At 40.4% G+C, this 12,976-nt stretch overlaps 1 protein-coding gene across 1 annotated transcript in view; it reads right to left on the reverse strand.

The window, feature by feature from the left end:
* Positions 1-1,274: 1,274 nt before the first annotated feature.
* The window catches only part of fcho2 (FCH and mu domain containing endocytic adaptor 2), a 44,616-nt gene continuing 32,914 nt past the window's right edge, over positions 1,275-12,976 (reverse strand). The window contains exons 20-31 of the mRNA XM_083899797.1: positions 11,617-12,138; positions 11,015-11,130; positions 9,937-10,066; positions 9,672-9,755; positions 9,389-9,448; positions 8,765-8,876; positions 7,395-7,550; positions 6,579-6,711; positions 5,497-5,696; positions 4,825-4,889; positions 4,226-4,390; positions 1,275-3,558 (exon numbers count right to left, since the gene is read on the reverse strand). Coding sequence (XP_083755923.1) covers positions 3,536-3,558; positions 4,226-4,390; positions 4,825-4,889; positions 5,497-5,696; positions 6,579-6,711; positions 7,395-7,550; positions 8,765-8,876; positions 9,389-9,448; positions 9,672-9,755; positions 9,937-10,066; positions 11,015-11,130; positions 11,617-12,138 — 1,766 coding nt within the window. The 3' untranslated portion in view covers positions 1,275-3,535. The remainder of the gene's footprint in view (positions 3,559-4,225; positions 4,391-4,824; positions 4,890-5,496; positions 5,697-6,578; positions 6,712-7,394; positions 7,551-8,764; positions 8,877-9,388; positions 9,449-9,671; positions 9,756-9,936; positions 10,067-11,014; positions 11,131-11,616; positions 12,139-12,976) is intronic.

A 12,976-nucleotide genomic window follows, 5' to 3' on the forward strand; every position in this document is an offset into this window, starting at 1 on the left:
TGCAAGGAAGGAAGGAAGCGAGGAAAACTGCCTTTCTATTTCCACAAGCTCATTAATCCATTAAAGATACAATATGTAACATTTCTGCATCAAAACATCTAAACTCATGTTGCACATTTTGTCATGTGGTGCACTTCTGTTTGCCAAATCCATAGAAATCTGGATTTTTGTTCAAGGCAACCGACCGTTTCATTTTCAGTGACGTATATAGTCCTCTTTATTGTCTCTTTTCAAAAAAACTCCCTGTCAAACATCAGAGTAGGGATAGGAATATTTAGTGCTCCTGGATAACCAGCGAGTTGTGTTTTCGTTTTATTGTGCGTCTTTGTAAATAATGGATCAAGACTGCGTGTCTCTCGCCGTGAAGCGCAAACAAACCCGATCCCACGCCGCTTCCCAACACGACGAGGCCCGACTGTTGGATAATGTCACGGCTGACGGGTTTTTGACTTTGTAAAGCTGTGAATATGCCACGGAGAATAAGTAAAACGTCAATATGAGAATCCAGTCGCTAATACAATTACATATGTGACCATGATCACTCCGCATTACCGTAATTACGCGACGGTTTGTGCTATCCGAACAATTTCAACAGTTTCTAAAAGCTGAGAATTTGCATGTCAAAGCCGGCGTGCAGTTATTACGGTAATTTCACTCGTGCAGTTGCATGAAGCCGGAGAATTGGCCCCTTTGAGATGAGAGAGTTGGAAAAAAACGGGTGTACATAGTTTCCATTTTTTTTGTTTTTGCACATTGAGACAAAGACTCTAATATGTTATTTTAAATCTTTTATACTGTTCAAATGTCAAATTCAACACGCACAAATCTGGTGTTTGTTTCCAACTATGGCGTTTCTTATAAATAAAACTTTTTCTACATTTCAGAATGTTTACACACTATTTTAACATGCAGTAAACTGCAAATTACGGATAATGAAAGTTATTCCGGAAAAACAGGCATATAAACACATATATATATCTATCTGTATATATACACACATATATATATACACACATATATATATATACACATCTGTATATATACACACATATACATATATATTTAAATAGACATAATATTTACATATATACATATAATATATGTATATATGGAAATATTATATATATACATATACATAGATATATATATACACATACATATACACATATATAGATACATATATTAGGGTTACAAAAATGACGCAAAACACACTTAAAGTAGTCATTTTCATATATTTGTATATATTCATATATTACACATTTAATACAGGCACAATGAGAAATCATAAGGTAAAGACAACAAAAAGTGGCTGATATTGGTAAATATGTACAATTTATGAGAATCATTTACAAAATTTGTTGCTCTTCATATAGAACATATAAAAGAAAGAAACCAACAAACGTGACCTGAACAAAATGAGCCTTCACAAATTCATCTAGAAAGTTGTTTTTTTTGCGGGGACAGCAAGAACCAGCTTGCTAATACTGAGTGTGATGATCGCAGAATCTGTGGTCTTTTCCTTTATTAAAATAAAAACGCATTAGATTCAAAAATTCGAACTGTGAGAGAAACCACAGCGTCGTGACTCTTTTTTTTTCCCCTGTACAAACGCCTAATGCTACAATGTTTGGATTTCATGTAAACTCATCGAACGACCGAATATTTGGCGGATTTAGGTTCAGCAGACAGAAAATATCTGGCTCTGAAATATCTTCAAAGGCTTCGATTTTTACTAATGTATGATTTCACCAGATATGAGAAGCTGAATGAGTTTAAATCAGCTGTAAAACAGTAGAATGAGTCGTGTTTTTTGCGTCACGGAGGATAAAACTGCGTGTTTGAGGGGACCGACGCTCACCGTATGAAACTCCTGCCTCCTCCTAAAAGGGGTTCATCGATTTTTCTATCACAGCTTTCCAGGCGATTTATTGCATCTGCGCGCATATGCCACATACACCATCAACCAATTTCAGGATCATTGCAAGCATGAGGTCAATGAAGTGACAAACAAGTACTACACTTAGACGTAAGACGGCCTCGACAGCTTCAGCAGCAGCTCTGTGTTCGTTAAAAAAAAAGACGAGACGGAAGCTAAAGCTAATCCCAGCATTCGTTGTGTGAGAGGCGGAACAGATTAGTAATCTATCACAGGGGAACTGGAAATGACAATCGGATGACACGGTGCCGACGAGTCGCGATAAGGCATTTCGATCGTTCCATTTTGGCCTTAACGTGCGCACAGCGAGTACGCGAGAGGTTCGCGGTCGAACGGACGAGAGAAAAGGGAAACGGGTGAGAGAAACGAGCAGAAGCCTATAACGTGACTCGATTCGTTTGTGGAAGACGGTCGTAATAAAAAGGACAAAAAAAAAAAAAGCGTTCCCTTCAGTATCCAAATAACAAAGTAAAAAAAAAAAAACATAACTGGCACAATGTTGGTGCTATTCTCATTAGTTGTGCTGTAGTATAGAAAACACGAAGAGAGAAGTTAAGAGTCAGGCACATCCTCGGGGCACAAATGTAGGATTAAAAACACTGCGGGTTTAAAAAAAAAAGCTACAGCTTGATTTTTTGACTTTTAAAAAGCATCTAACATTTGACACAATGTTTTTACAGTCGAGATGCGGAGCTATTTTATTCGATCAAGAATAAGAATTAAGGGTTTATAAAAGACAAACTACGACTGACAATTTTGACCGATCACAGAGCCCATTTGGGGGCGATTGTTTAAAAAAAAACTCGCCGCACTTTATCACAGAGATGTAGCTTAAATCTGGAAATCGGGTAAGACACTGAAGCACCTTTTTTTTTTTGCCGATAGATCCACAGTCAACGAGGAGGCACTGAGGTCAGGATTTTTCCTTCTGTTTTTTTTTTGTTGTTTTTTTTGCAATTGTTTGAAAGCACTTCAGTGTTATTTTAAAGATAAAGTTTGTGCCACAAGTGTGTGAGAGAGGAAAAGGACGCGGTTCCACCGTCATGGCTACATTTGCACACGATCGTATAGAAAACACAACAAAACTGATTTGAGTGTTAAGTCAGAGCTGAAAAGTCAAGTGTTAATATTTACAGTTCAGAGGGAAAGAAGGAGACGCCTCTTCTTTCCCACACATACATGGTTTTGTTTTAGATTTCAAATAAAGCTCTAAAAGGGGGGGGGGAAAGATAATTAGAAAAAGAGCATGTGAAAGATTGTTAGTGCACTTTTTTCCTTTTTTTTGATGATTTCAAATACAATATAGATTTATATCTAATCCATAAATTGTTTCTGACTATACAAAAGTGAACTGATGAGTTATTAGACTTCATATCTACACAGTTCCTGAAAGCTCATCTTAGTTTTCTTTTATTCTTTTTTCTTTCGTTCTTTTTCTTTTTTAAACAGTGTTCAATACTCAGTGCTGTTTTATTGTAGTGAGATTTTTTTTTTTTGCCTCCTGAGCAAATGCACAGCTGTGCTCAGGTGGGTCCAGAGGTTCAGGACGTCTTACAAAGCTGCAAAATTTGTGTGTGAATCATGAGAGGTGGGAACGCTTCAGCAATCTGCCATATATCGTCCTAAAGGAAAAAGAAAAAAAAAACAGTTTGATTTGATGATACGATACATCCATCCATCTTCTACTGCTTTATCCTCCACACGAGGGTCGCGGGGCCACATAGAGACAAACAGACACATAGAGACAAACAGCCATTCACTCTCACACCTATGTATGTAGCATCCAATTTGCCTAATCTGTATGATTTTGGACTGTGGGAGGAAACTGGAGAACCTGGAGAAAACCCACACCAACATGCAACCTCCGTGCAGAAAGACCCTTGTTTTCCGACTGTAATGGCAAATTCAATTTCTTTGTCTCAGAACTAGAGCCTTTCCCGAACACAGAACACCAGATCCTTTTGTGTATTGTGTATTGTATATTATATTGTGTGCACCTTCCTACAACATCCCTGATACCTGCAGTAGACAAAGAGGTGTGAAAACATGGCCTGGAAAGGCAGACTCCTTTGTCTATTGGAGGAATGCGAAAGGGGAGTTGCCCTGGTATAAATGTGGAGGGCTCGCTATGCTCTGGGTCTTTCTCCAGCAAGGATCACGAGTGTGAAGAATGACCTTTTCTTTGCAAAGAAAATAAAACCCGACCAGGTCTCAAACCCTGGTCTTCATGCTGCAAAGACAAGAGTACTAATCACTCCACCATCCGTGTGGCCCAGCATGAAAACATACCCGTGGCAAATCTCTTCTTGCTGAGGGAAAGTCTGTATCCAGTCCCCAGTAAATCCATGTCCACTCCAGACAGAGTGCTGCTTTCACTCATGAACTGCACTGCCAGAGTGGACGGGTTCGTCGGGCCACTCGACAACTCAAACTTGGCCCTCAGAGAGCCGGCACCTGAGGTCAAACACAAACACAAACAATGGCACTTATACTGATCCTGTTGTTTTTATGGGAGATTAAACATGTTACATTCAAATCCTGGCTTCACTAATAACGTGCAACACCAATAATGTTTTGGTTTGGTGTTTCGGTGAGTTGCACCGCACTTTATCACAGCACGTACTTGGGTCAGAAAAAGGTTTCTATGAGCACTTCTTGGTGTTTTCCGCCACAGTGCTGCTGTATGAAGTTGTTTCACTTTACTTGCGCGATGTGCTTCTTCATTGCCTCAGTAACTGAGCTAAATTGCATCACTCTGTTTGCAGCATGATAATGTCCCAATATTTAAACTGCAATAGTATGTAATCTTTTGACAGGGGTTTGAATTTAGCTTACATTTAAGTTACGTAATACAGCTTTAACTCCTTTCTCAGGAAATCATTTCTTACCTTCATTTTCAGACTTTTCTGAGATGTCGCCGAGCTTCCACAAACACTTGTTCTGCTCTGAATTCCTAAAATTCCGAAAGAAAATGAACCTCAAACCCTTGTGGACTTAAAAATGTAAAGCTCAAGACACCAAAAACATTATGCAAGTCACTCACTTTAAAATTTGAAAGGTGTTTCTCGGATTTCACGTTCACAAAAACAGACAGAAATCAAAAAGTGTGTTTTGTGACGTCAGAACAGCTTAGTCTTTTCAGTTCATTCATGAATCAAAGGATTAACTGGAGGACCATTTAAAAAAAACTCCCTTTTTTTCAATATTGATGTTTAAATCTGCCATCTGTCCTTTTCACTTTTGTTTTGTTCCGTTTAAAACTTTGCTTTCTTTAAAGCACTTTGGCTCAACTCCTGTTGTTTTTAACTTGTTGTATTAACAACAAAACTAACAGAAAAAAGTGTGTTTTGTGATGTCAAAGACTTGAACTTTGAGTCCAAGTTTGAAAGGATTCCCACTAAATGTTCTTGAGAAAACAAAACACCATTAACTGATGGCAGGCGTTCAGGCATAAAAAATACCTTCAGTTGTCGAACTAAGACACAAACATTCTTCAGTGCATCAAACTTCCTGTGCTGCTGCTGCTGCTGCTGCTGCTACAATCAAACATCACATCTCACCACATGGAGTTGGGCAGCGACTGCATGGAGGTGACTCCTCCGTCAACGGGCACTAAGATCTGTACGTTAGTGAGAGGCCCAGGAGAGGCCATGGAATCCGGGTTGTAGCGATAATCGACCCTCAAGTCCGTCGTGGTTGCTGTGCACTTCCAGTACACGGCCAGGTTCAGAGGAGTGGAATGGATCCCATCGGACAGCACCTGGACACGGGCAGCGAGCGGTTAGTTATTTAACCTCTAAAGCCAAGAAACTATGTGAACACAGTTGAAGTGGAATGCAGCAGCCTGAGTCTATACTTAGAACAATCCACCGTTTTTTAAACACACATTTTGGATTTGCTGCTGTGAAAACAGAAATTAGAGGCAAAGTAAAATAAATCAAAAGCCGTTTCCTCAATTTGACACAAACCAGAGCAAAGATTAATTCTTTTTATCAGATCATAAAGGGATTTTAAGCCTTAAATTCATTCATACATAGTGTACAAGTGGACTAACAATGACTGTTCATTTCTCTATCTTTGAATCATGTTGAAAAAGGCAGATTTACACACGGTTATATAATTTAGCTGGAAACTTGTCCACGCTACACCAGGCAGTGCGTCTGACGGCTATTTTGCAGCTAACTTGGCAAACCCATTTCCATAGTTAAGCTAGCGAGGCTACGGTTAGCATTAGCGTAGGGCTAACATAATACAAACACTGTGCAACCTCAGTAGACACAACACCATTTTTTTACCAAGTTTTCGATTAGCATTAGCGTAGCTAGCTGTTTTGTGACTGTCACAAAACATACTTCCTACAGATACCACACTTAAAAACTCACAGATTAATGTCAATCCTATCTGATCCATAACATTTAAAAATATCAGATTATTATAAGATTATTACAAACTGAGGCTGCACGGACAAACACAAACAGCACTTTGACAATATTGTGATATCAGTGTTTGTTAATGTTCATCAAAGAGTCATCAGGTGTCTATGAAGTGAAGCACTTTGGGTAAAATATGCTTTCAGACAGCTTTCTTTCACGACATTTGTTCAATCTGGATTACACTGGCGGCTCAGCGCTGGCTCACAGACCTGGTATTTTAGGATGTCCACATTATAGTAGGAAGCTGAAGGAGTCTGATCTAAGGCTTTTCTGAGGTAGGACGTCAGTGCTTGCATGTTGAACCAGAAGTCCTTGGAATCCGAGTCGCTTTGGGAAGGATCGCTAGGTAAAAAGGCAAACGGTTAGAAAGACAACACACGCACATGCACACACACGGAATAATCAGGGGCTCAATTATTCATCGCGCTGCTTGGCTGTGTGTGTAAAGCTCTGATAGCATGGAAAGAATTACCCCGCTACATCCAACCATCTAATAAATCATGAATTCCATTGAATTCAATTAGGCCAGCCATGTGGTCTTGAAGGAACAAAAATGAACTGGTCAAAACGTTTGTGTTTTAAAATAGGTCCCCCCGTATTTAATGACATGTTAAAAACCTGACTGTACGTGAGGGTAAATACACACTTAAACCTTTGACTAAGACAAAATAGGTGTGAGTGTTAAATGAAGCAGCTGTTAAATAAACTCTCCTGTTCTTTGCTATTTTTGGGCACAAAGTATTTCAGAAGAGACATGGGCTGTTGAGAACCTGGCTGTTAATGTCTGGTGGAAAATACTTCCCTGACAATTTAATGATAGGTTTACGTCGGATTACTAATTGAATTTCCTGCTGCTGACGCAAACTACATTTCCTTCATTCTCACTTGCATCATCGAGGCTAAACCCCCTCCTTCGACTTAACCGCAGCTCAAACAACTTATCAGCTCATCAACTCTGGAACCGTCTTTTCGTCGCAGCGCAAACACGGCAGTTTGTCTTCATCCGTTTCCCGGATAACCCTCACCTGTAAATCAGCTGCTGGTTGGGGAGGATCTGCTCCATCCTGCCGATGTTCTTCAGTTTGAAGGTGAGGACGGCCGGCGAGGGGTTACTGGTGAACACCTTGATGATGCCAGTGGGGAACGACAGCGTCATGTCTCCTGTGATCTTCACAATGCACCTGTAGAGTGCGGCAACAGGAGAACAAATGATGCACCACGTAAGAGGGAAGAGATTCAACTTTTTCACCTTGGGTTACTCTTTATAAATATATTATATTTTAATCAATAAGGAGCTGTGTGAAAATCACAAAAATCTTACATTTAAAGACTTAGACTTAATTTATTATCAGTATTGTTAATTCTTTCAGCTCGTTTTCTTTTCATCACTTTAACTAAATACATATTTAGTATTATATATATTTGTACATATTTTTGTATTATTATTAGCCCACTAATCCACTCTTTATATATATATATATATATATACACACATATATATACATACATATATACACATATACATATATATATACACATACATACATACATATATACACATACATACATATACATACACATACATACATATATACACATACATAGGTATATACATATATAGATATACATACACATACATACGTATATACATATATATCCACATACATACGTACATATATATGTAAATATATATAAACATATACACACATACGTGTACATGTATGTGTATATATATATATATATATATATATATATATATATATATTTATTTATATACATACATTTAAGTTCTAACCAAAGCCTATTTCGATGAGATATCCAGCATTATCATTCAATCTAACATAGGTTCAGCATTTCACATTATGTTAACCTCCACAGTCTCATATTGATCTACTTTCAGAACAGGTTCCGAGAAGAGTCTTTATTAATTTGGGGTCCAGCCTGTCCTGTGGTGGTTAACGACACTCAGCGGGTCTCAACCCGACACCGTGCCTCAACTGAATCGCTTATGAAATGTTCCATTTGCTAATCCCTACAAAAATAAGCTTTTTTTTTTTTTTTTTTTTTGCACAGCAGCAATTTAACAGCAGTTAACTAATAAAAAAGGCTGTATGTTTTCTCTGCCCCAGACTATAATCTGCTCCATGTAGGTTATCCAATCTGAAAGAATGGTGTCGGACTCGCGCAAAACATTCCACGCATGCAGCGTGAGAGGCAGCAAAATGTTCAGCCAAATGTCTGAGTGTAGTGTACATTGGCCACGGACCATGAAACACAACGCCATGTAACGTACAGTATAACTTCCAACGTCTTTTGTGTTGTGCGGGCGAAAAACGTATACATGTGCAGGTCCACGTCGGGACCAGTGAGCAGCAGGAGGTCATGTGAGACTCACTTTGAGGGATCAGCTCCTTTGAAGTAAGCATTAACCGACTCTGTGAAGGCCACGGCAATGGGCAAAGCATCTTGGGATGCCAGGGTCACAGGGCTGGGACCGCGAGACGTCCCTGAGAGAATGGGAAAGGCACAGAGGTTCAGGTCTGTTGACTCAGCTGCGGATCAGACTCTCATAACATTGTGGTCCAAAGCTCACATCAGAAGTAGTAAGGTTTGATCATGCCATGATGCATAATATAATTAAGAATATTTGTATTATTACGTTTCATGAGGTCAGTCATTAATACGTTGCAAACCAGTCAATTTTTTTCAATAAACTGAAATAGGACACGGTTTTAGATCAATTCGTGCTACATCTGCATTAGTTACAATTAAGTACGATTAAACAGTCAGAATGACCTCAGACAGCACATTAAAACGTACTTTAACAAGGACGTACCAGTTATATCATTCATTATTCAAACAAAGAACACATTTTTATGTTAAATGACGAGAGAGTGAGGCAAATGGACATGGAGAACGCACGAGACAGACAGATGTAATCACTGCAGAGCAAACACGTCAGTGTTAGTTTTGGGTTAAACTCAGACGAGAGTCCTGTTGTATGAACTAAAAACCATACCTGCTGGTGTTTCACAGCGCTTCTCAAAGGTAGGCAGCTTCGCTATGAACATGTCATCCTCTTTATGCCAAATTAAAGGCATATAGAGGGAAGGAGGAGATAAACAAAAGCCAGAAAGCACAAAGGTATGAGGTGATGCTGAATGCAGTCGTAAGCTGTGTAATGATGAAAGGTGAATCTTAGCATCGGTGAAATATAAAGAAGCAGAGAGATGATGACTGAAGGCGCCATGGAAAGACATGTCTCTTCGGGGAAAAGGAGTGTTTTGGAAAGGCAGACTCACTTTGGCTGAGTAGAAAAAAAGGAGAAAGGGAGAGCAGCTCTGGCTCTGGGGAGTAGAGGGGGTGAGCAAAGTTGTGCTCAGCTCCTGTAAGGAAAGGAGTAAAGCGAAGAAGGAAGGGGAGTGAGGGAAGAGGGAGAAAGGAGAGAACACAGCACATTGTGGTGCAAAGACAACGGCATGTAGCATATTGGTGAGGAGGTAAGGAGAGGGATAATCAAAAGTCAAAGAAACAGGTCAAGTTACAGAGGAGGAAGAGGAAGCTCACCGACGGTGGGGGTGTTGCCAGCGCTGAGCGAGGCATTCGAGGACAAGGAAGAGGAGCTTTCTGCCCGGGCAAGGGGTGCGGCAGGAGGAGGACTGGCGTTGGACGTTTTGGGCGGGCTGAAAGGTCGTACCTGAGTGAAGGGAGTCATTTCATAATAGTATCAAAGTTACACAATTCAATTTTAAAATATTTGCACAGTAAAATAAATAAATAAATGGTAACATTTAAAACAAAAAAGTTAACCTAGTTCCCTGGTGTCCTAATGAACATGTCTGTGACATGCTTTGGTCAAAATACCATAAGGATGAAGCACCACAGCAGTTCAATCACCCTGCCAAAACAGCCCTGTTCAGAACGCTCTGTTTAGTCTTAAGGTCCACCTTAAAAAAAAGTAAAACGAAACTTAAGGAACAGGAAATGACATCAGCCACAGAGGCTACTGGGAGCTAACAGCAGTTAGCGTTTGGAAAAGTGATCATTTGCAGGCTCTAGCAGGCACATTGCCGTCATATATAACATGTATCCACTGGACAGATAAATCCTCTGAGGACTCTGTGCTGCACTGTGGAGCCAAGAATAGCACTTTGCTCGGACTTTGCGGACTTCCCGTTTTCGGATACCGTTGCCCTTGCCAGCACTTTTACGGACAAAGCAGAGATCCGCAAGACAACAATTCCAGGAATTTAAACGCATTGTGACGTCCCAGTGAGCGCGAAAGTCAACATTGCGTGTTTTATCTCCTGTACTTAGACTGAGGAGGACCACAAAAACATGAGTGAGTCATCTTTTTTCAGACTTTGCTGTCTGATAGGACCTCCAGAGTCCCAAATATAAGGATTTAAATGATTAAAAAGTTGATTTTGCATAATATGGGACCGAGAGGAGGTATGCGTATTGACTGATTAGGAAACCTCAATATTCCTCAACTTAGTGCAAAAAGGTACTACAATAGTAGGTGGGAGCAGCAAGAATACACAATAAAAGAATCAAAATACACTGACTGGTCAAAAAAACAGTTGCCACCTGGATTGTGGTTTCAAGTCGTGATATTGTTCTGCCTGATATCGTCATTACTCACAATCTCATTGATTCCTGTGAGTTTTCCTGTCGGGAGTTTGGGTCTGGAGGAGGGTCGCGGTGGGGGCACCAGGGCTCCAGCTGTCAGCGGTGTCGTAGGTCGGTGCGGAACTGGCACTGCGCATGTAAACAAGGATTTACTGGTGAGTGTACGTGTATACCACAGGAAAAAAAGATTCAGTACACGCAAACATACACGGTACCATCTGGACATCACTCAAACAGATGCAAAACCATCATGCATCAGCCCTTTAACCTGTTATTTGTAAACCATCATAACAAAACATTAGACAAAAAAAAAATTGGATATCCTTCAAAAGAAACAAGGAAAACACATTCCAAAATACATTACATTAAAGTAAACTCAAAGACAAACATGTGCAAACCAGGCAGTGAGTTGAACCAACATATGTCTGCAAAGTAAAATAATGAGGAAAAAAAAGAAAAGAAAAAGAGAAAACATCCAAAATATGTAACTGTCAACTTCAAATATGAAGCAAATGCACAAAAATAACAAGACAAAGTTAAAGCAACACAAAAAAAAATATATATACAAATCAAACTCCAAACCTCAAGCATTTAACAGTTGTTATTGTATGTTACCATTCTCTACTTTGATCGGTGGAGTTGCACCCATCGTCTTATCTGTAATCCCAGAGAAGACATCAGAGAAACCAAAGCCGTCGTCCTCTTCTTCTCTGCCGCCTGCTGCTGCTTTGCCGTGCGTGTCGGCAGAATCGTCAGAGAAGAAGCGACCTGTCCTGCCAGAGGTGGACTGAGGCCTCTGCAGGTCCTTGACGCACGACCCTGAGGCCTGAGGGTGAGGTGGAGTAAACGCGTCGCTGAAAGCCACCCACTGGCTTTGGGACCAGGACACGGAGGAGAAGGCGTCGACGCTCTTTGGGGGGCTGGCAGCAGGCGGGCTTCTGATGGGGTCGATGCGCTCTGTCGGCAGGGTGATGGGGGCGCTCTGGGCCCGCGCTGGCACCGGTTTGGGTGCCTGGAAAGCGTTTTCCGGCGAGTCCCACGGCGAGGACGTGGTCGAGGAGAACGAGGAGACGTCTTTGGTGGATCGGTGGCTTTCTGCCACAAGAGGCGACCGCTCCTGTTGTGGCACCGTCTCAGCTGAAGGGGGTGATGTGATTGACAGAGGCGATAAACATGACAAATGCTGACAGAACTGACAGAAACCCCTTAGACACTGCATCACATATTTATAAATACAGACAAATCAGAAAAACCGCACGGAGCACAATAAGCAAGGACAGCGAGCAGTGAGCTCATCGTCTAAAACCGTCTCCTGTCTTTCCTCAGATTATTCTGCAGTTTGTCTTACACCAACGGAACAACAATGTAAACTCAGATGATCCGTCCTGTTTAGAGTTCTTTCCTTATGTTGCTTTAAAGACACAAACACTGCTCTGCTCACTGCCAGACCTTTTATATGAACCACCTCTGTGTTGCACTTGGTTATAATGGAGCCTTTCAGTGTTTACAATGTGTTTTTTGTTTTTACCTCCTATAATTATCTGAGACACTGAATGAATTGATGTTTTACAGCTACACTGCTCAGAACACAGAAACGGCAATGATTACATTAGGGAAGACATTTTGCAGAATTAAACCCACATACATGTGACTACATTTTTATTTTTCTATCATTACGGCGTATTTTATTGCTGTAACATATGAGGCCCAGACAGTGGGATAAATAAAGCTGGTATAACTTACATTCACATGCAAACAATAGCTTTGTTTTTATGTCCTCCCATAAATACCGTGCATATTGTGCAACTATCCTCTTATCAACAACAAACAAAAGCTGGTTTTAAACATCCGTGAGGACTTTGTCTGACACTGTGAGTAATTAGATCTTGGGAAAATTTACTTTAAAACTCTCGCACATGCATCTTAAATAGAGACTACTCTGAGGTTTACGTAAGGAGAGCCATAACTTGTGCAC

Source organism: Microchirus variegatus (assembly GCF_963457635.1).
Source record: "Microchirus variegatus genome assembly, chromosome: 1".
Taxonomy (NCBI): domain Eukaryota; kingdom Metazoa; phylum Chordata; class Actinopteri; order Pleuronectiformes; family Soleidae; genus Microchirus; species Microchirus variegatus.